This window comes from Oryzias melastigma, linkage group LG9 (assembly GCF_002922805.2).
Source record: "Oryzias melastigma strain HK-1 linkage group LG9, ASM292280v2, whole genome shotgun sequence".
NCBI classification, from domain to species: Eukaryota; Metazoa; Chordata; class Actinopteri; order Beloniformes; family Adrianichthyidae; genus Oryzias; species Oryzias melastigma.
In genome coordinates, this window is record NC_050520.1 from 20,817,361 (window position 1) to 20,839,778 (window position 22,418).

The 22,418-nt window shown below is 37.1% G+C and overlaps 1 protein-coding gene and 1 long non-coding RNA gene across 2 annotated transcripts in view; one reads left to right on the forward strand and one right to left on the reverse strand.

Moving 5' to 3' along the window:
* Positions 1-847: 847 nt before the first annotated feature.
* On the reverse strand, positions 848-1,779 carry LOC118599094. Its single transcript, XR_004948380.1, has 2 exons — positions 1,640-1,779; positions 848-1,553 (listed from the first exon to the last, which is right to left on the reverse strand). It is a non-coding gene; the product is annotated as an uncharacterized LOC118599094 (long non-coding RNA).
* Positions 1,389-22,418, forward strand: part of rasa1a (RAS p21 protein activator (GTPase activating protein) 1a) — a 23,560-nt gene continuing 2,530 nt past the window's right edge. Inside the window, exons 1-20 of the mRNA XM_024275433.2 lie at positions 1,389-1,936; positions 11,282-11,434; positions 13,459-13,594; positions 14,171-14,241; positions 14,823-14,940; positions 15,014-15,045; positions 16,820-16,872; positions 17,010-17,160; positions 17,240-17,318; positions 17,550-17,673; positions 18,083-18,239; positions 18,396-18,483; positions 19,312-19,392; positions 20,029-20,186; positions 20,289-20,365; positions 20,440-20,612; positions 20,694-20,853; positions 21,169-21,311; positions 21,481-21,596; positions 21,691-21,774. Coding sequence (XP_024131201.2) covers positions 1,428-1,936; positions 11,282-11,434; positions 13,459-13,594; positions 14,171-14,241; positions 14,823-14,940; positions 15,014-15,045; positions 16,820-16,872; positions 17,010-17,160; positions 17,240-17,318; positions 17,550-17,673; positions 18,083-18,239; positions 18,396-18,483; positions 19,312-19,392; positions 20,029-20,186; positions 20,289-20,365; positions 20,440-20,612; positions 20,694-20,853; positions 21,169-21,311; positions 21,481-21,596; positions 21,691-21,774 — 2,663 coding nt within the window. The 5' untranslated portion in view covers positions 1,389-1,427. The remainder of the gene's footprint in view (positions 1,937-11,281; positions 11,435-13,458; positions 13,595-14,170; positions 14,242-14,822; positions 14,941-15,013; positions 15,046-16,819; positions 16,873-17,009; positions 17,161-17,239; positions 17,319-17,549; positions 17,674-18,082; positions 18,240-18,395; positions 18,484-19,311; positions 19,393-20,028; positions 20,187-20,288; positions 20,366-20,439; positions 20,613-20,693; positions 20,854-21,168; positions 21,312-21,480; positions 21,597-21,690; positions 21,775-22,418) is intronic.

Genomic DNA, 22,418 nt, shown 5'->3' on the forward strand with positions numbered 1-22,418 from the left:
GTGCAAAACTGTAAGCTTGGACGTGAGCCTCTAGCGATATCCCATCATCCCTTTGTTTACACTCTCCCACTAACTTAGAGCCACTTCTCATCCTTCACTGTCCAACAAAAATGGCAAGAAATATCGGAGCAATATCCAGCTGAAAAGTTTTTGAACCAGATGGCAGCTAAAACAAAGAAAGGCACTAATGTATCTCTTTGTCTGCAAGTGGATTAATCAAAATAGTGAAACTGGGAGTCTTTGGCCCCCCATTTCACTTGCTGCATCACTAAAGAAAGCTTTTTCAGATTTCTTTTTTTCTATCTGCTCCTGATTAACCCTGATTTGAATAAAGAAATACATGCATTATTTTATATATGTCCTTTAGCGTGAGAATTTGAGTCTTTAAGAAAATGAGTCAAATAGCAGCTGCAAGACAAACACACAACTGTTCAAATCAGTATGTAAAGTAATAGCTTGTAAAGAAAAAAGAAAGAGGTGACTCAGCCCTGATACTTTATTCAAAATAAAATGTTCATCTACCACAGTATTTCATCAGATTTGAATGTTAACCTACAAGTTTGTTGTTTGTCTGTTTTGTCAAAAAACTTTGAGGCTCAGTTTGCTGATTATCTCAGTTGTACATTCTATATATGGTATTAGTAGTGCTGCAACAATGGCTTGTGGGATGATTGAAGATGTCATGGATTGAACATGGCCAGCTCTGCGTTCAATTAGCCGCGCCTGTGCGAGACTGGACAAGAGTGGCAGAGGGAGGGGTGAGCGAGCAGCGCAGCAGCGGCCAAGAAGCCACCAGCTCCAAGAAAAAGAAATAAAGGCAAACTTCGCTTCTGCGTGTGAGAAAACCTTACTTTGCGAAGCCCATTTATTACTACCATGGGAAATAGTACCTTCCTGGGGACCTAGACGACAAGGAGTCGTTTATGGACTGGATTGTAGACGGCTCCGAACTCAAAAGGAAAGAAAACAACACTGGGGAAAGAACGGGTATTACACACAACAGTGACAATAAAACATTTTTTCGACAAGTGGTCCGCCTGGTGCCGAGGGTGAGGTTCAAATTGAAAACCGGTGAGACTGTGTTTTTAGAACATACCGTGGATTTAAGTCTCTCTGTAGCATTTCTGCGTGAACTTTAAACTTGGGAAACAATGGAGACAGCGACCACAAACTCATGAAGTGTCTTGAGGCTGCCAGCCATCCCGCTAGCGTTAGCTTGACTGTCTTATTGGGTAATGCGTGGTGAAGCTAACGCCCGCTGCAGCTAAGTTAGCTGTGGGCTAACGCTAGCTGGCTAGCCCGGCGCGGTTTGGAGAAACTTTTTGGGGTTGTTTCCACTGAGTTCAGACGCTGAATAATTCGTCTGAGGACAGAGGGGGAGGGCGGGTTCCCTTCTGTACTTTTCCCCCCTCTACTCACTTTCTACCATGATGGCTGCGGAGGTCAGCGGGGAAGAAACGGTCACATCAGGAACAGGGGTGGCAGGCGGAGGAGGCCCAGAGACGGCCCCTTTCCCCTACTACTCCAAGCCAAGTAGAGTGGGAGTCACCGATCTGGGACAAGGTCCAACACAAACCCTCCGTCAATTTTCAAACACCTCTCCGGACTCACTCCCCGACATGAGCATAATGTATCCCACCTCTGGTGGAGGAGACATGACAGCTTCAGCAACAGGAGGTGGACAGTCGGGGATTCCTCGAACAAACTCAGGGAGCATGTGCCACTCTCCCAATTCGGAGGAGTCAGCGAGTCAGTTTTCACCCACATCTAAGGGCCCAGATAGCCCCACTGCCTTCCCCCCGCTGCCACCGCCGCCCCCAGCCCCCGCAGGCTGCGCAGGGCACGGCGTCACCATGGATGAAAGCGATATGCAGGATGGGCCGGAATGTGAGGACGACGAGGTGCTGCTTGAACTGTCCGCACCACCCACGAACCAGTAAGTGCAATTACTTTACTTTGAAAGTTATTTTTGTACATTCATATGTTGAATCGTCCAGTATATCAGGTGGGTGGTCAGTTCTTCATTCGATACTCTCTTATTTCCACAAGTTAATTAGTAACATATAATGTCAATGTTGGGAAATGTGTTTTCAGCTTATAAACATTGACCCTTACTTAATATAAACTATTCAAATCGATAAACCAACGCCCCTGGCCCCAAAAGAAAGGTCCTTTTCTTGTTTTGGGGAAATGCAAATTACTTGGAGCCAGGTGCATCGGAAGTGGAAAGTTAATGCCATATAGTCAATTGTTGTTAAACTCCAGCTGGATGAACTTTTACATTCATAATTAAAATGACTTCCCCCATCCACACCCACACAACCACACAAAGTAAGTCATAAATGTCAGAAGATAAGAGATGCTATTGGATCACTGTGATTATTTTCTTATGTAACCAGACAGATGATCATTGACCAGTACCTTAACATTATCAGATTTTTTTCTTTTCCGTTAGACCATAAAAAGGTGTAGTTATAAGAGGAATAGAGGTCTCAATGAAACTAAACCTTAAAAATAGAAATATTCAGTGAAAAGGAAACTATAATTGTTCTACATGCAATGGAATGCACACTGTTTTACCTATATAGTGTATGATAAGTAATGAATGTCAGGTTTGGCTTTTTTGTTGTACACTTTAATGTTAGTGGAGTGATTTTTTTAAAGAACACATAGAAAGCGGTTTACCCACAGGACTATTAAAAATCATTTTAATTTTATAATGTTTTAATTTGCAATAGGTTAAAAAGAGTATAACTACTGAAGTGACTTGTGGTTAGATAAACAGATGGCCTCATCCTGTTGTAAAACTTTAAAGTTGTGAGGTCTGCAAGTATTAGAAAAGCCATAATTATAGAAAAACTCAATTTATGAATTAAAACCGTTTTTTTTTTTTTTGTTATTGTTGTTTTTTATTTATTTAACAGGTGTAACTGTCTCAATATGTATATTTAACCCTCGTGCTCTCTTATCGGGTCCAGATGACCCCACCCTTAAACTGATGTGTGGACAGGAAGATAAAAAATCCATGAAAAATAAAAGTTCCTCGTGCTGTCTTGTGGGGTCCAGATGACCCGACTTTTATGTAAACATGCCAATGATAGCACAAGGGTTACAGGTATGCAGGACTTGAGGTAAGGGTGTGCCAAAATATCAATATTGTGGTATATTGCAAAATTTAGTCCTGCGATTGATTCTTGATGGGTTCTCACCAAGTATCAATCTTTTGTTTTCATTTGAAGAGGCTATAAAACGTTATATTCTTCATCCTTTGGTGAGACGTTCCTTCGGAGGTAGATGGGGGCACATTGTGAGACTGTAGCAAGCACCAATGTGCCTTGCAGCTGCTTGAATTATTTCAGTTTTCTTCTGTTGTTTGCAACCATTTTGCTCTAAGTATTGGCACTGCTGTTCATGTTTACTATTGTTAACACTGAATTTGACAGATAATTCAAATTCAGTTGGAGTCAGTGCTTGCCAAATACATAGTATTACTGATTTGCACTAAAGAGTCAATTATTTGTTTTACAAAATTAGGCACAAGTTATTTATTGTGATTGTGTTAAAGCTAAAAAATATGTGGGTATATATTTTCCCCCAAAAATGTGTTCTTCTATATAATGTGAGTTATTAGATGATTTTTACTAATTATTGCCGTATTATCGATGAGCTGTGTATCGCATCGTATCCTGAGATACCCGGTGATTTCCAGTCCTAACTTGAAGTGGCACAAATTCAAAACATTTGAAACTAGAGGTGGATAATCTGGCTAATAAATTCTGTTTAAAGAGAATCCAGGCCATCGAGTAGATCATACTTAAAGTTATCTATAACTTGGATCAATAGTTTGCCATTTTTCAGTTTCCTCCCAAAAATAAACATGAATGCTGAGAATTGTGTTGAAATACAAGCTCCACTTTACTGTTAAACAGACCACAAATATGACTGCTAATATAAAATGCAAACTCATATCAGAAATCTAAACATGTTTGAACAGATATCTGCTATAAACGGTAATGAACTCGCAATAAATTAAATCAGTCTCGGTACAGCTATTGTTTACTTTTCTCAGAAAAAAAAACAATTTGCACTGAATAATGTAGTTGTATTGAATTCAATTGCTCCAATATTTACCCCACAAATTCTGCACGCAAAGTTTGTGTTGCAACTTATCAGGCCAAGCATAATTGTTTCTGATTTGCAGAGGCTGTTATATTGATGACCATCAAGTTGTTTTAACCCAATGTATCTTTTTCTTATTCAAACAGCTGGACAAATTTCTACGTCAATTTATTGTTTGGAAAACTTTTTTTTTTTCTTTTGAAAATGTAAAGGTCAGTGCATGCTTTAAATAGATTAAGATTAAACACTCCTATGTTTAGTAATGATCAATCAAAACGGTTTGGAAGCACTCTCTCCTAAAGTCCAACCCTTGCCAGACATAACCAGCTTATAAGTTTTGGGTATTGAAGCTTTGGATACATTTCTATATTGTGTTGACTGCTCGCCTATGCAATGATATTAGTGAAGATTATTTCACAAAGATTGTTTTTAGGGTGCAATAGAAAGCTAAATGGTCTATTTGTAATAACCGTGGATGCTATGGAAGTGCTGTGTCCTGGAAAGTTAATATACATACTGTAGTCTTTTTTTTACCAATGTTTAATAATAGAGCTTATGTAGCATTAAACTGATGTTTTATGGCTTCAAGTTCATATTAATGCAACACTCGAGTGTTTTTCAAGTGATAGGTTGACTGTTATCTGGAAACATAAAGGCCAGTTATTTTGAGCTAAAGACATTTTAACTCACTGGTGGATTTTTGCAAATGAAATGTGATCTGTGGAATGTAAACCCATTCGTACAATAAGAGCTTTGTACAATTCTGATTCAAGCTATTCAGATACTACTACCAGATCTTATCAGCTCTTTTGTATTGAAGATGGCTGTGTTTCTGTTTTTTTTTCTTCCCACAGAATAAAAAGTCCTCAAAATCTCACTGATCTAACTCTATGTATTATTGTTTTGGTTCATCTTGAACTGTACATGGACTAAAACCAGAACTGGAATGCAAAGCGTAGAGAACAAGTACAAAAATGTAAGTTGGATGAATTCACAAATTAGGTCAATATTAACCCTCAAAAAAAGAGGATGATTGCGCTTGAGCTAAAGTCTTGTCTGTTAAGCCCATCGATGTCTGTATTTTCTTTAGAAAGGAAATATTTTTTTCTGGAATTCATACAAACAACTTCATGGGAAATCCATGTTGACTTTATGTTACCAAGAAGATTGGCATGTTCTCTAACTATATTGTTTCTACTGCAAGGTATTAGTAAGTAGTAGTAAATCAAAATAGACTTGAACATTTTTTGTTGTATGTAGTATATCAACATATATATCGTGGACCAATAATCTCTACCATCACATTTAGGATTCTGGACAGCAAAAATGATGCCTTAAGTGAGAAGAGCTCATTGACTGGAGTTTACCCAGCCCAATAAAGTTTTAAAACTATGCAATTCAACAGAAGAAAGAGGATAGTTTTGTTGAGTCCACCCACCTGCCAAAAGAAGAAACATACCCTTAGTAGTCCTAATATAAGCTCCAGTGAATTCAAAACAGAATCTTAATTTGGGTTTGTTTGGCAAATTATGAGGAGAAACCCTGGGTACTTTGAATCAGATTTATAACCTTTGTTTCAGCACAAATGTGAATGAATTTGATGAATAAATTACGAGATGATTGCTTTCTTGTCACTTAAATTTTTGGTTCATGGCTGCTGTAGCTCCAGAGGTTAAGATGTCAAATAAATGCAACCTTGCAATTGTTTAGAGATTCCAAATTTTCCCTTTTCATTCATTTTCTTGGCCCCTTTGTCCGTTTCGGGGTCGCGGGGGTACTGGAGCCTAACCCGGCTGCTGCTGGATGAAGGCAGGATACACCCTGGACAGGTCACCAGTCTGTCGCAGGGCGTCAATCACACCCATTCACATTCACACCTAGGGGCAATTTAGAGCAACCAATTAACCTATGAAGCATGTTTTTGGATGGTGGGAGGAAGCTAGGGTCCCCAGTGAAAACCCACGTATCTACAGGGAAAACATGCAAACTCCACACAGAAAGGTCCCCAGTTGGTGTTTCTGTTTCAGATTTCCCAGCCGGGATTTGAACTGGGGCCTTCTTTCTGTGAGGCAAGAGCCTTTTCTGTTTTGTTAATTAATTTGACTTCCGTGATTACACTAAATGTACTTGGTGCCAAAATATGTATCAGCTGTTAACAGTTTGCTGCCCAGCTGATTAATATATAAACACAAGCATGATCATAGTTGAAGTATCTGTTAACATACTGGATGGAAGTGTGAGATTGAGTTTTGTAACCCATGTCTACAAGCTTCATTAGACTGTTGGCATCAATTTGAAAATACATGCCTGTCTATTTAAATGTACACATTGAGGACATCCATGGGTTCTTGGCCCAGTCTTTGGAGAGATGCCACTCCCTACCCTTGTGTGTCTGTGCTTGAAAAACCAATAAGAGGCAAGCTCATAAATGTGGTTTTATGTCAGAGAGAGAGATGGAGAGAGAGTGGGACGAAACTAGAGCAAAGACCAGAGTACTACAGTCTGCCTCAGCAGCTGAAAGATTAACATTAAAACAGCCTCTAAAGGATATGAAGACCTTTGCTTGACCATGCAATTGACATTAAATTATCTGATTGACTAAATGTATTTTATTCCATTTTCATTTGTCATCCATGGATGTTTTCTTCTACACCCCAGCTATGGGAGATGACTGTATCAGGGATGCACCTATTGGACATCATAATGCCTTGTATGGATTTAGAGCTGCTTTCTCTCTACTTTCTACATTGGAGCTTGCACTTTCTGCAAGGCTACCAGCAGAATCAGTGGAGTGAGTGCACCTTGTAAGACTACAGGAGAAAGGAAATGCAGCAGAGGGTAAACTCAGCGTAAGTGGGACATCTTTTTACCACTGCAAGTCTTGCTCTGCCTTCCCAACAGCTGGTTGGTAGAAAAAGTCATCAAAATGTTTTGTTGCAGGAGTGCTTTGCACTTAAAGAAATTAGGACTAGTACAACAAATCATTTTATTAAATTTGGATTTGTATTCACAATAGATGACTGGACAAAGTATCTTAAGTATATTTCCATTAAATTCTTGGGACAAATTGCTATACTGATTCAAAAACTGAAGTTTAGCTTTAATTGTTTACAGGTTATGTGGCCAGTTAGCACATTTATTGAAGAGCCTCTTTCAGTCAGTTATTGAAACTTCAACTGGACCCTTTTGTCAAATGGTGTGATCTACTTTTTTCAAATCAGAAAAGTATTTTTTCAGAAAGAAAAAACTGTTAAATTAAAAATGTAAATTTTTTTCTTGTATAGGAGCTTTGTAGTCATGTTTCAGAAGAAAACTTATATTTAGCTATAGCACGGCACATAATGGCCAAAAGCCTCTTACAACTCAAATGTGATATACTTACTAAGCATTCCATCTCTGTAGGATATGTTTGTTTATAAAAAAAAGCCTGTTGCTCCACCGAGGTGCATTGCTAATGTACAGTAATGCAATGTTTCATTACTTTTTGACAGAGATGAGGTCTGACAGTCCGTCTGTTGCGATATTCAAGTACAAGTGCACCCATCAAGAGAATATGCAGAAAAGAAGAGTTTAATAGGAGGCAGACTGGCAGAGAAATGTCTAACTCGCTTAAGTCACTTGTTTGTTTATTTTTGGATTGAGGGTTAGTATAAAACAAGAAAAATGTAGATGCTTTCTTGGGTTATTTTTAGGATTGACAACACCAAAGAACTTGATACAAAATCTTCAAAAATCAAGATTTTTTTTCTACTAAACATTAAAGTGATGGAGCACCTAGATCTGGAGACCTGAGCTGTCTGTGTGAAAAGTCAACCATGAACCTTCATGAGCAAGGCATTCTGGGATCAAATGTGAGCCATCTGCCTGACAGCTTATGAAAGAATGAATCTGCATAACCTGAAAAACCAAAGAACATTTTACAAAATAAGGCAACAGACTTTCCATGTAAGTAAAGAAGCAGTCATATTATTAGTCAATTCAGCTAAAAATAGTTCTTCAGTGTTGAAATGTCAGATATTATCTGTTCTTGTTACAAATGTACTTCTGTTTTGGTCAAATTAGCACAAAAAACTTCTTTGCATTTTTATTTTTCGGACAAACGAATGTTAAGGGTGTCTAACCAGGCTTACCATCTTATGATGGTATGAAAATCTTTATTTGCGCTCAATTATAAATAATAATCGGCAATGGAAGTTGGCCTTAACAATTAATCAGAAATTCACACCTTCTTAACATTAGCTGCTAAGACATGGTAAAGTAAAAATGAAAGAAATATTACCGGTACACTGTGATGTACCTTTTTTGCTATATAGAACCAAAAATATCTATTTTGTCATTGTTTTTACAGACAAAGTATGAATCAGTATGCGTTTTTTTTTTTTTTTTGTCTGAACTAGCTTGTAGCAATACCGCCCAATAAAACAGCTCTTATTACTAATACTATTTAATTCTGAAAAATGTAGACATCAAAACTGTAAAATTTACCAATTTACCAAGCGCTATTTTTTTACCCCTTATCAGCAGGAAAAAAGAGTAGGGATTTACATGGGTTACAATGTGAGCATTTTTGAGTCATATTTTTTATTAGAATCCAAAACATTTGTCTATAAATATCAGGAACACTCAAAAATATTAATCTTTTTTTACCCCATAAGGACCCATGTTAAAATCAGTACAACAGAAAAAAAAATGTCAGAAGTGTATTCTCTGGTCCACTTGGTCTGTGATATATTCCACATAATTTTCATTTAAGGAAAATGGGTCTGGGTTCTTAAGGGTTAAATAAATTCATTTTTAGAAAATCCCCTAAAGGGCACATCTCTGATGCAAGCCCATCTGCTCAGCTCTGATTGGGCTTTCTTTAGTTTACCATTCACTGATGTTTTTAAATCACATTTTCTTTATAAATAATGACCCATATTCCTCCTAGTACATGGTTTATTTGTAAAATAAAAAGAACTTCGACTCCTACTCATGCTTTTATCTTTTCAGGATTTTTGCCTTCTTTCTGCCATGTGAAAAGTGTCCTAAATTTGGAGAAAAACTTGTTAAATTTTTACTCCAGTTGTCAAAACTCTGACAAGTGCAGCCTCAGCAGCTGAAATTTTAACGAATCTTTCTAAGTGTTTTTTTTTTCTTTCAAAAATGCAAGACATGGCTTCATTCTTGCAAAAAAGCAATATGAAAAAGCTGTTTGAATGTTTTGAAGCATTATTGCTATTAAAATATGTATGTATATGTGACTTTGGACTCTGAATCTGGACCACAGGAAGTTCATAAGAGTTTACAACATTGTGATACCAATATTTTCCCTTATATATTTTTTAAGCCATAATGACATCATGTAAACTTATTAAACATACGTAGTGTTTACACAGAAAAGTTTGGTTTATTGTAATTGACGGTCTGCTTTGATTTTAGGCCAACATGTATGTTTTATTCTATACTTTAACTTCACAGTGGAAAAAAGATACTTTTTGATCATTTGTTAATCTTCTTTAACAGTTATTAAAATAAATCAATGGAAACAACTGTTCTATCAAGATTAAAAACAAATCTTTAAGAATTTGCATATCTGATCAGAGAGCTACCGCTACTACTAGTGAGTCACTTATGCAGTAATAAGCAAAATCAGATGAGTCATGTTTTGATGCTATTCCTTCAGATGTCTGTTGACATGATTCAAACATGAACAAGAAATAAGATTTCCAACCACTGCTGTTTTCCTTCTGAACTCTTCAAAGAGAAATATATTAAAGGACTTCCACAAAGAAAGGACTTTCACACTCAGAATTGAAAACTATACTCTTTCTACTCCTTTGAAAGCATCAAAGCCCATTTTCGGAATGATTAAGAGTTGCACTTGCAACTACTTTGTTCAGAGAAAGTTTAATGTTGACGGAAATAATTTCTGTTTTAACTGCAAGACAGATTGTAGATTTATAATTAGGAGAATATAAGCCCTTTACGATATACAATATAACAAGTCTTTTGGATTTAATTTTCCTATTTAAAAAAAATAACCTGACCAATCGGTTTATTTACATATGTAGGTTTTTGAAGTTTTAAGCATAATGAAGGCTGAATGTCTCGAAGAAAAATTGGATTACAAAGAATAACAAACATTTTAGCTGGTCACTTTACTTAAGCTGCATTTAGTAGAAAATTAGTCATGTGTCAGACAATAAAGTCATTTGATCTTCTTGAAGGTGAAATCTTTGTTGTTGTTTTTTTTATTAGAATTGAGAAAAGAGACATTGTGTTTCCAGTGTTGCTTTTGTCAAGTGTTGTCATATATTTCCTGTTTTAGGCCAGTTGACATCTGTAAACTTAGACTGCTGTTTCTTTACTTTGCACCTCCTGTGTTAAAATTAGCTTTAGTAGGTGATGGTCAGTCTCAGAGAGAGAGAGTGAAAGAGAGAACAATGTGGTAACAGAGGGGTAGCTGTGTTTTGCTCCATTATGAAACCGCTGTGGGCTAAAGTTACCCATGACAGGCTGATTTGCATTAGGCAGCAAATGAAAATAATGAAAAAAAAAAACATCACTTGTTTTACTTGTGAAGAGCTACATCAGGGGCAAAATACATGTATATATATTTGTATTTTTTGTCTGAATTAGTACACGAATCACTTGTTTTGTCACTGTGATTATAAGGTGGAGAAGAACTTTAGTCTCTTTCCCCACTGATTGACCTTTGATTTGATTTTTTTTTCTTTTTTACAGTGTTATAAAAGAAAAGATGGTGTTTGAATGTTTTATAATAGAAAACACCATCCAGAACATTTAGTTAGCATTAACAGAATTGCATAGTCTGCCAGCATTTCAGGAGTCAACTACTCAGTGTGAGCTGTTGAGAAGTATGACATTAAAATTGAAGGTATGAAAAAATGCTGTTTAGTGCATTTGCTTCAATGATGACCTACATTTGACTCGTATTTTTATTTAAAAAAAACAGAGTAAATTTGAATAGAAATTTCAGAATTTGTTCAATTGTTCAGACAAAACACTAATGTGTAAGCTAACTTGAGTAGAAAAACAATAGATGCCATGATTTTGGTTTTAGAATAGCTCATTCTTTTAGTTTTATTTTCTTCTAATTCATAACATTTTTATCTCCTTTAAAATGTTTGATCTTTTTTCTTTTCCCTTCTTTTTCTAGGTGGTATCATGGCAAATTAGACAGAACAATTGCCGAGGAACGCCTGCGCCAGGCCCGAAACCCTGGCAGCTACCTCATCAGGGAGAGTGACCGCCGGCCCGGTTCCTTTGTCCTGTCTTTCCTCAGTGTAACCAATGTGGTTAACCACTTCAGGTATGACTAAACAGAAAAAATGAGAAGCAATGTCATTTTATTTTTACTCTGAACTTCCCTAAAGTTGCAGCAGTAACCTTTTTTTTTATAATTCTTAGAGATGATTCCATTTAGGGAGATGAGTACTTGTTAGGAAGGAGAAAAATAGTTTCAAGTCCATCAGCTGTCTTCAGTATGAAAGAGAGATCTGAAACAGAATTCAGACATACCCATATGTCAGAGTCTTAAAAAAAAACACCACCTGACAAGGAATTTAGTAATCATCTTTCAACTTGTTTGTGTAATAATACAAACTTATTACTAATAGCTGATCTGTGTACTCTACATCCTACCTGTCGGTTTGGATTCTTACAAATCCTTCCTTTACAATGTACATTAATGTCAGCTTTCATAGAGGATAAAAAACTGAATTTATGGGGAGCATCTCAACTGGATAATTTCATAAAAATGGTAGAGCTACATCTGAACAAACCATTTACATGAAATTAATAGAAACTGTTTTGGTTGTCCTGCGGCAGCCAAACTCCACTTCAAGCTGCACATCTTCTTTACATCAACACATAATATGCACTTTCCCCGATCCATCCTATTAAACAAACAGGCTGAGGAGTATCAGGTTTTACATAAAAGACTGTTTTAACGTTCAGTTAAGCTACAGTTACAGTGTGTTTATTCCACTGAGAAGACTAACCTGCTGATTCACCTGAGTACTTCTGGAGAATGACTTTAACGTTGAGGTTCCCACTCGGTTAAGCAAGGTCTTATGACTCATTCTTTGGAAAGATCCCAGTGGCTCTGAGCCATTGAGCAGTTGTAGCCTCAGCACATATTATTTTTGTTGCTTTTCAATTCAACAAGAGTTTATCAATTATTGGTTATTAAAAATGTAAAAAGTCATGTTGTTAGGCTAATGTAAAGCCACATCTTTACTGAGCTGTTTAGTTATTGCTGAGATGCTACTGATTAGAACAGTATGTTTATCAGTTTCATTGGGTCTAACAAAACACTCAGCCGCAGCTTTCCTCTAAACAAATAGCTTTAAAAAAGGTTAAACAATAATGAGCAGTAATGCAGAGGAATTTGACGTTTTCTGTTTGGCTTTATTTAAAGATTTAGGAGAAATCTTTTACTTTAAAAACAAAGAGTCTAGTGGAGAAAAGTCATTTACAGTATTTCCACCACAAATCTGCAAATATGGCCGCTTCTGAGTCAGCAGAGATGCACCGCAGCACCTCATTTGGACACAAAGGTTTCACACAAGTGTCTTGAATTGTTGGAGTTTTTGTGACAAAATGGAAGAGTTACCTGGCTGGAAAAAAAAATCAACAAATATGTTAAACCGTGAATAATGAAATGCAAATAAGTGGGGGAAGAATGTATGTTTACTTAATTTTTCTACAGGGTGTAGTAGGAAAAACGATCACAGGCTCACATTGTCCTAGAATAGATGCTCTTTGATGAAAATATCAGATGTTTACTAATTTTGAGAGGAAATAAGATGGGTGATATTACACTGTTGAAACAATATTTTTAGTTTTGTTTAGTAACTCTAGAAATATTACGTCAGTGGCTGTATTGAGTACCTGAACTCCCTTCAGTCTATGTGACACAATGGCCCTGAATTTTCTTTTTATTTATTTCTAAAGTGAACAGACACAATGATTTTTATTTGCAACAATTGTTTTTGACTAGTAAGTCATTAAATGTTAAGTAAATGTATTCTAAGAACCCTTTATGAAGCTTTAACACTTGATGTTTTCTATCCATAGCTCCTTTAGTTTCAGTTAGACTCATAGAACGAAGTGTTTCTACAGTGCTTTTCTTCCTTCCTACTTTTTTTACTGTTTTTTCTAAGTGTTCAGAAATTGTAACACAGACCTACCATTTAAGGTTTATTCATTAAGGTTAATATTTATTGTTTTCATTTCTAATTTGTTTCATTTCAAGTGTATTATCAACACTCCCAGACACACATGGTTGAGTATCCATCCTCTACGCTCATTCTTTCTTTGCTTTTTTAACAGGATAATTGCCATGTGTGGGGACTATTACATTGGTGGGCGGCGGTTCTCTTCATTATCGGACCTGATTGGTTATTACAGCTATGCGTCTTGCCTACTAAAAGGAGAGAAACTGTTACTGCCGGTGGCACCTCCAGAGGTCAGGCTGATCCTGCTTTCTTTTCAGTTTGATTCTGATCAAGTATTTTGAGAAGGATGATATTCTTTTAAATTCCTAGCATTAGTCACATTCTCCTATACATAATATAAATTCTAGTTTCTGTAAAGAAACTTTTTCGGGGTAATATATGGACTTTAAACTGAAATTGATTAATAATAAATTAAGGTAGAATAAAAGTAGGGTTTAATTTTTAATCATGTTTACACGCACTTACTGTTTTGTTCAAGAATTATGGTGTCTCTAGTGTTTTATTCATATATATATATATATAAAGAAGCATTTGGTAGAAGCCTAAAGCTTAAGTGTAAAACAGGTCAAATCTGACAGCCAATGGAAGTTTATTTTTTTTATTTAAATTAAATATTGTGTTGTGTTTTTGCATACAAAGATTTCAGGGTTGACACAATGATTACATTGGGTCATTTTCTGACATGATCCTAGTATTTTTAGCCACTTTTCCATTAATGTAGATTTTTTTTTTTGAGAGAGAGAATAATAAAGTAAATCAATGTTTTTGTATATAAAGACTTAATTGTTTTTTGTGCAACTTCACAGCCTGTTGAAGACAGGAGGAGAGTCAGGGCGATACTTCCATACACCAAAGTGCCAGATACTGATGAGATCAGGTAGGTTTTGTGTAAAAGTACAAAGTGCAGCAGTGTTCTTGTTTTTTTTCCAGCAGGCAGATAAGGCCCTCATTCCCAACCCACATTTTTCTCTAAAGTAATATCATGATTCATAGCCTCTCAGACACAGAGAAACACTAAAAATAAGCTGTGCTTGGAAATAAAGTATTTGCCTTCACTGCTCAGAAAAAAACAACAAAAAAAACAGTCCGTTTCCCTTTAAATTTGTGGAATGTTACTACAGCCTGGAAAGCACATCATCTGACTTTTTTGTTGAAAAACAGCTTTGTCTCTGTCATCAAGCTATAGTAGACATATTTACTTAAGAGTCCAGCTAACCCTGGTTTCTTAAATCTAATAAACATCTGCTTGAACCAAACCTCGGCACTCTGCCTTTAAGTGAGGCTTCAGTGTTCAGCCAGCAATGCAGCGTTTACCTCAAATGTGTCAGGGGAGACACCTGCTGGTAATGCTGTGCTATAAAACAGTTCATTTTTCTATTGCAAAGACCATCTTCACAGAGATAACTATATGCATTATAGAAATGATGATGCTCATGTCCTTTTTGGTTTTACCTCCAGCTTTCTGAAAGGGGACATGTTTATTGTTCACAATGAACTAGAAGATGGTTGGATGTGGGTAACTAATGTTCGCACAGAGGAGCAAGGGCTCATTGTGGAAGATCTGGTGGAGGAGGTGGTAAGTAAACTGGAGTCTACATAGAAATGTTATGATGAAGGCGTTTATAGACTAAGATTTTGATGTCTTGCAGGGCCGGGAGGAGGATCCACATGAGGGAAAACTGTAAGCTAAACTACTATAAAATGTCTCTTAGTTGTGTTGTAGTTTTCTTCTTTTTTGTCTTTATTACTTCTTTAAGTTAAACTATGATCAACTATGTGACATCAAACAAAAGGATATCTCCAGGAAATCGATGGGGCACTCACCTTTAGCTGGATCGGGACCTTGTTAGTGTTGAGGCGCATTCATACTGGACACTATTTGCATGGCGGGGGCGTGGAGATTCATTGTTAAATCAATGTACAGACACGATCTGAGGTTTTGTGGCGCAATTTGGGCGCCGAGTGCAGTGGGGTTGACACGGCACGTCAACTAATCAGGGACTTGGCTTTGGGCATTTGACGTTTTTAGTGACTCATTCAAAGGGTAGAAAAATACATTCAACATGGGGATTTTCATCCTAAACTTTGATTCATTTTTTTAACCCTCTGGGGCAGCAGGGTTACTGGTTAGGCTGTCCTGGTTACTGTTGGCAAAGCCAGGATACACCCTGCGCAGGTTGCCATCCTGTCACAGAGCCCATGGAGCTGGAGCGATCGCGTCCACTATTCTAGCCATTCGTCCAGTGGACAGCGTAGCAAGCTAGCGAGCTCTGGTGCCCAGGGTCCGGCAGAGCTAGCGAGGTGTGTCGCCCAGGCTCCTGGCCTCTGGTCAGTGGAGCTCGCTATGCTGGCCCACTGGCGGTTGGCTGCCCAGCAGACAGAGAGCCACCATGCATGCCTTCGTAGTGGGAAAAATTACTGCATGCGCAATTGCTCCAGTGCTTATGATGTTTTTTCTATTGTCATCAAGACAATAGTAAAAAGTTCCTCCAATTTATATTTCCCCTCTCGGGTTAATGCTCAAACTTGGCCACAAACAGACGGAAGTAACGTTTAAAATGGCTGTCAGGAGTGAAGAACACCACACTGGGAGAGACTGAAAGATCTTGTGAATCCAGACACCGGGACATTCTTGCCGGCACCTCTATAGAGCTCTCCAAAATATATAAACCCAAGCTACTCGCGCATCCATGTTTTCTATGATTTAGCAACGAATGAAGTCCAGAAAAACTTTGGCGGTTGCTTCACGGCTGGGGTGTCGAGCAGTAAATTTGACGCTTGTCAAAATAGAAGCGGCAGATGCGAATTTGATGTGCGAATCACTTCTGGTGTGAAAGCAGCATTAGTAAAAGAACCCACAATCAGGAAAATGACATGAGTCCATTTGTTATAGTTTTCACAGCAGTAATTGCTTTATTCTATGACATGTGTTGCCAGTCCTTTGGCTTCCTTCTCCATTAGTACTTCTCAATCTTTTATTCTCTCCTGGCTGTTGATATTGCAACTCCATCTTCACATGTCTCAGTAAAAAATATTTAGAATGGTTTCAAGTTGTCCAGTTTGCTGCTGCAAGGCTTTTAACTAAAACCTCCAAATACCATCCCACTGCTAATCCAGCTGCACTGACTCCTCGTCCGTTTCAGAGTGTAGTTTAAAATCCTAGTTTTAACTTATAGAGCTTTTAATAAACAAGCACCGGCCTAAATAAAGGACCTAGTGCAGCAGGTCTCTCAGATCATGTGACCAGAGCCTGCTGGTTGTTAAAAGAACTCTTTTAAAAACTAAAGGTGACCGAGCCTTTTGTAGCAGTAGCTCCATCTCTACCTAGAAATGTTCTATATTTTCATACATCAGATGTTCTTTTTTTCTTGGAATTTAAATGTTTTGGTTGTAAGTATTCTAATTTATCTTAATTTCATTTTTTTTTTTCAAAAATCTTTCTTGTGCATCTCCAGCTGGTATCATGGAAAAATCACAAAACAAGAGGCTTACAACCTTCTGATGACAGGTATCATTCACTGTTGTCTTTATTTCTCAATCCCCATAAACATTCCTATGGAGTAGATTAGTCACAAAAAATGTGAATGTAAAATAACCACCAATCAGGTAATTAACAAAACCCATCTGTCTTCTACTTTCTTGCAGTTGGTCAGGTGTCCAGTTTTCTCGTCCGGCCATCTGACAACACTCCTGGAGACTACTCCCTCTTTTTTCGTACCAATGAAAACATCCAAAGGTTTAAAATCTCCCCCACGCCCACCAATCAATACATGATGGGTGGGAGATACTACAACAGGTGTGTGGTGATGAGCACATTTCAATGTTTTGTACCATGTAAACATGCATGAATCTCACATTTCCTTCTATTATTTTAGTGTTGATGACATCATCGACCATTACAAAAAAGAACAAATTGTTGAGGGCTACAACCTAAAAGAGCCCGTTTCAGTTCAGGTATGTTTTGGTCCACACATTCATACATTTTCAAAACTTATAAAATGCTCCAAAAAGCAGGTTCAGTCTTTGATTTGAAAAAAAAAATGACCAAAAAGATTATTTTGAAGAAAGTAATGCAAAGGTTTTGCTTTAGTTTTAGTAATGGAAAGTCAGTAATGGAATGCAAGCCTTATGAAGGAGTCATGCGTTGGTGGTTCTCTAATGGCCTTTGATCTGCTTTTACTGTAGCACCAGGAACAAGTGCTCACTGACACAGTGGATGGTAGAGAAATTTATAACACTATAAGACGAAAAACAAAAGATGCTTTCTACAAAAACATTGTCAAGAAAGGCTACCTCCTGTTCAACAAAGGTATCTATGACCTCTGTCTGCTGCAGCACTTACAATAAAGCTTTTGTAGCCTCTGGGCTTTGATGATTTACACCGCCTGGCTAACATAAATCATTTATTTTGTTGGACATCCTGTAGCTATTATTGAATCCTAGCAATCTCATCTTGGAATAAGCCATCAGGAAAAAAAATCTCAGTTAAATGGAGAAACCTAGGCATTTATTTAATTAATGTTGTCAGTTGACCTAATGTTTAGCAGACATATTAATCACTATAAAACTTTTTAAATGGGGGGCTTCTGCCTTTCTCCATAATGAAATCTCAGTGGAGATTTTTTTTCATTTATTTATTTAGCCAGGCAGTGTTTATCAGAATTTTCTCATTTTGGTCATGTCAGTCAGAATCTTAATTTCTCCCTCTTCATCTTCAGGCAAAGGCAAAAGGTGGAAGAACCTTTACTTCATCCTGGAAGGTAACGATGCACAGCTCATCTATTTCGAAAGTGAGAAGAGAGCCACCAAACCCAAAGGGCTGATTGACCTAAGTGTGTGCTCCGTGTATTGTGTGCATGACAGTCTGTTTGGCAGGTGGGACATCAAACATTGGCTGTAAAGTCCACTCATCTTTGCATTTTGAGTGACAGCAGCTTCATGGACACCACACAGAAGAAATTCTTTGTGGCATTTGACACATGGGAACCTAAAACCTTTTCCTCTTTTGTTTTATTTTTTTTAACTTTTCAGGCCAAACTGTTTCCAGATTGTTGTCCAGCATTTTAGTGAGGAGCAGTACATATTTTACTTTGCAGGAGAAACTCCAGAACAGGCACAGGTAATGACAGACTCTGCTTTCTGTGCAACAGCTTTGTTGATTTATGTTAACAAAAAAATGCACATCTGTTTTTAAAAGAGACTTGAAACCAAAAAAAGAGGGTTAAAAGTCTCACATAGTTTCCTTTCACTGTTTTGTTGACATGCTGATTTATTTTTTTTTAAAAACTCTGCCTTTTTAGTGAAGTGTTTTTGCTGTATGCAGTATAATTAAAATACTAAATAACATCTGTTTTTCTGACATTAAAAGATGGCTGTAATATGTTCCTGAATGATGCAACATTATGTTTGCATATTTGCTATGTGAAGTCAAGACTCTGAAAAGGTTAAAGATGATCTAATTTTGATACATTACCCAATATTCCCCTCTGTCTTCTATATAACAAGCCTAAACATGCTTAGTGGGGAATAGGATTGTCCTTTTGGTGCTCTTAGGAGAAAGTAAATGTGAGCTTCAATTAATCCTGTTTTTTTTTTTGTATGCGTCCATTCAGTTAATATTTTAATGTAAATAAGAACCATAGTAGAGAAAACAAACATTTAGGTTTTCTGGCTCACATGTACATTCACAAAAAAACTGTTGGCCCTTTTCCTGTTGTTTTTCTTTGGCTCTACTAGAAATTTGGCTGAAACTTTTTTTAAAGTAGAATAGTCAATTTTTAACTACAACAATTAAATTCCCATCCTGAGACTAATGTATATATTTTAAATTTGTATGTGAGTGTGCACTACATGTTTTTGGAAAAAAAGACCTCAAATGTGTGCAGAAGTTCTGCAGTAACCATACATCTACGGTGTTGAGGAGCTTTAAGCATGTTTGTCGTTGCAGGACTGGATGAAATGCCTTCAGACTTTCTGTAGTAACTTAAGAAAAACCACTGTAAACACCTCCAACAAAAGGCTCAGACAGGTATGTACGGAAAGCGTCTGCGTCATGTTGGCTGAGACATGGTTAAAACTTTAAATAATTCAGGTGCAGGGGGTGAATATGCTTCAGGTCTAAATGTTGCCTCTGACTTAAAGTAACCTACAGTCTTTTTTCCAATTCCACATGGAATTTTTATTTTATTTTATTTTTTTAAGTTAAATAGAAAGATTTGCAGAATTACGGTCTCTAAAAGCAGATTCACAAAGCTAAAAGTAAACTAAATGCCATTAGCAGAAATCTCATTTCAGTTATATTATAAACTAAAGTAATCAATATTTTTCAAGTTTGTCAACTCCTTGTTTAGGTCTGTACTAGCTACCAGCTATCTATATAACAGCTTTGCTTATTGGAGTATTTACTTACAAAGAGTCACAGTTTTAGCACAAATTATAGATTAAAACAATTATGAACAAATGTATAACAATCATAAAAAATAAGTTTTTTAACTTTTTGATTTCTGTTTTTGTCAAGATATAAAAACAAGATTTAAATGTTTTTGCTTTTGACTGTAAACTAAATTGTTGAAGGACATTCAAGGATGTGGATTGATATTTTATTATCCTTTTTAGAAAGTTATTGTTGTTTTTTCATCTCATTTCAATGCTGTCTTATTTTTAGGTGAGCAGCCTGGTGTTGTATGTGGAGGAGGCCCACAAGCTACCAGTGAAGCATTTCACCAACCCCTACTGTAACATCTACTTGAACAACGTCCAAGTCGCTAAGACGCACCCGAGGGAGGGCCAGAATCCCGTCTTCACTGAGGAATTCATTTTTGAGTAGGTGTTGTTCTTGTCTTATTGGTCTGAAACCTGCTGTGTCTTGAACTAACAGTACATGTGTGTGCACAAATCTAATGAAATATGTTTCTGTTGTTCCAGTGATTTGTCTGGTGAAATCAACAGATTTGAAATTAGCCTGAGCAACAAAACGAAGAAGAGCAAAGAAATTGATATCTGTGAGTACATTTGAAATAGTTATTTTTTCTCCTCAATAAGTGAGTTTTATTTATTTATTCATTGTCTCTCGCAGTATTTATGCGCTGCCAGCTAAACCGTCTGCAGAAGGGCCAGATGATCGACGAGTGGTTCCCCCTCAGCTCCCACATTCCCCTAAAGGGCATCGAGCCGGGCTCCTTGCGAGTCCGCGCCCGCTACTCAGTGGAGAAGATCATGCCCGAAGAGGAGTACAGTGACCTCAAGGAGGTCTGGTCATTTGAAGGATTGTTCTGAGATTTCTGCCTCTGCCGTCGGGGATCGTCTAGTTTATTTTTTTTTTCTCTTCAGATGATCTTACAGAAAGACTTCCACGTCATCTACGCTTTGGCTCATGTGTGCGGACAGGACCGCAGCTTACTGGCGAGCCTCCTCCTGCGGATCTTCAGACACGAGAAAGCTGAAGCCCCTTTACTCAGGACGCTAAATGACAGAGAGATCAACATGGAAGGTATTTTAGCACCACTGCTTCTGCTGGACACTGAACACGGTTTACAAAAGATGGGATAAAAATCCCAAATTTGAGGTATTGTATTTTTTTTTTTTATGCAGAAGTGACTTAAAAGGTGGAGTAACCTATAAGCACACATCATTTTCAGAACTCTTATTAGTTGCTGCTAAGAAAACAATATCAATAAAGCTTTTTGAAAATAAACAGTATTATCCTAACTTCATCAAAAGATTTTTTTTAGTAATCTGCCTCCTTTCTGCAAGTTTTATCTTTTCATTTTGAGTGAGTTAAGTTCTGCTCATGTCCCATCATCAGATGAGGCTACCACATTGTTCAGAGCAACAACCCTGGCCAGCACGCTGATGGAGCAATACATGAAGGCCACGGCCACGCCCTTTGTCCTCCACGCTCTCAAAGACACCATCCTCAAGATCATGGAGAGCAAACAGTCCTGCGAGGTGCGAGGCTTTCAGTCTTCTACTAGAGCAACTGAAATAGACTTTATCCCCTGATTGGTTGTTAATTATCTCTTGAACATGAAGCCAAAAACTTTAAATTTAGTTTTACACAGCAGTTATTTGTCCCAAACTTGTCTGTTTTTCTATGTTGTTGTTCCTGCAATTTCAGTTGAATCCCTCAAAACTGGAAAAGAATGAAGATGTGAATCTGAATCTTGCTCATCTCCTCAACATCTTGTCGGAACTGGTAGAAAAGATCTTCCTGGCTGCTGAGATCCTGCCACCGTAAGCCAATGAAATTAGATGCAGATATTATGTTTCTTTGTGCCTTGTAATAGATGGCCCTTTAAGGTTAAACTTTTTTATTTTCTTCTAACAGTACTTTACGCTTCATCTACGGCTGCCTGCAGAAATCTGTGCAACGAAAGTGGCCGAACACCACAATGAGGACGAGGGTTGTGAGGTAAAAGGACAAAGTAGTTTTTCACTATTCCAAAGTTATTTTTAATGAAATTTCAGTCAATCAATCAATGGAATATAGTTTGTTTTAAACTATATTGTAGATTTAATTAAACACAGTGCTAGCTTCTGATGTATTATGATACATTTCAGCCACATTCAAGTCAAATTTGATTTCTTTTCTTTCTTTCTCTTTACTATTATACTATAAGGAATCAAAGTCCCTCCTGTAAAAAGAGTTTATACTGGTTTTGGATTGCAGGTGTTCTTTGATCAGATCTTTGAAAACAAAGATCTGATCATGATCAAAGATTTATGCTAATGTGGAAAACTGAACACATGGCGTATCGGAGAAATTGTACAGAAGTGATTGACGAGGTCAACAGCCAATCAGGGTGCAGAAAAGTTCAGTTAAAAAAAAGCATGCAAAGTTACAATAAAGAAAATTAGTGAAACGGAAAAGCTGCAAAAGATGAACCGCAATATAGCAAGAGACTGCTGGATTATAAACTTTGACACTTAAAATGTTTGTTGAGCTTCACTGAATCAAGGATTTAGCTTATAGGGGGAGTTTGATCACATTTGTTTGTGTGAATTTGTGTGAAATTTGGAAAGTATTTCAGCTTCTCTGCAATCGTCAATGTCAAA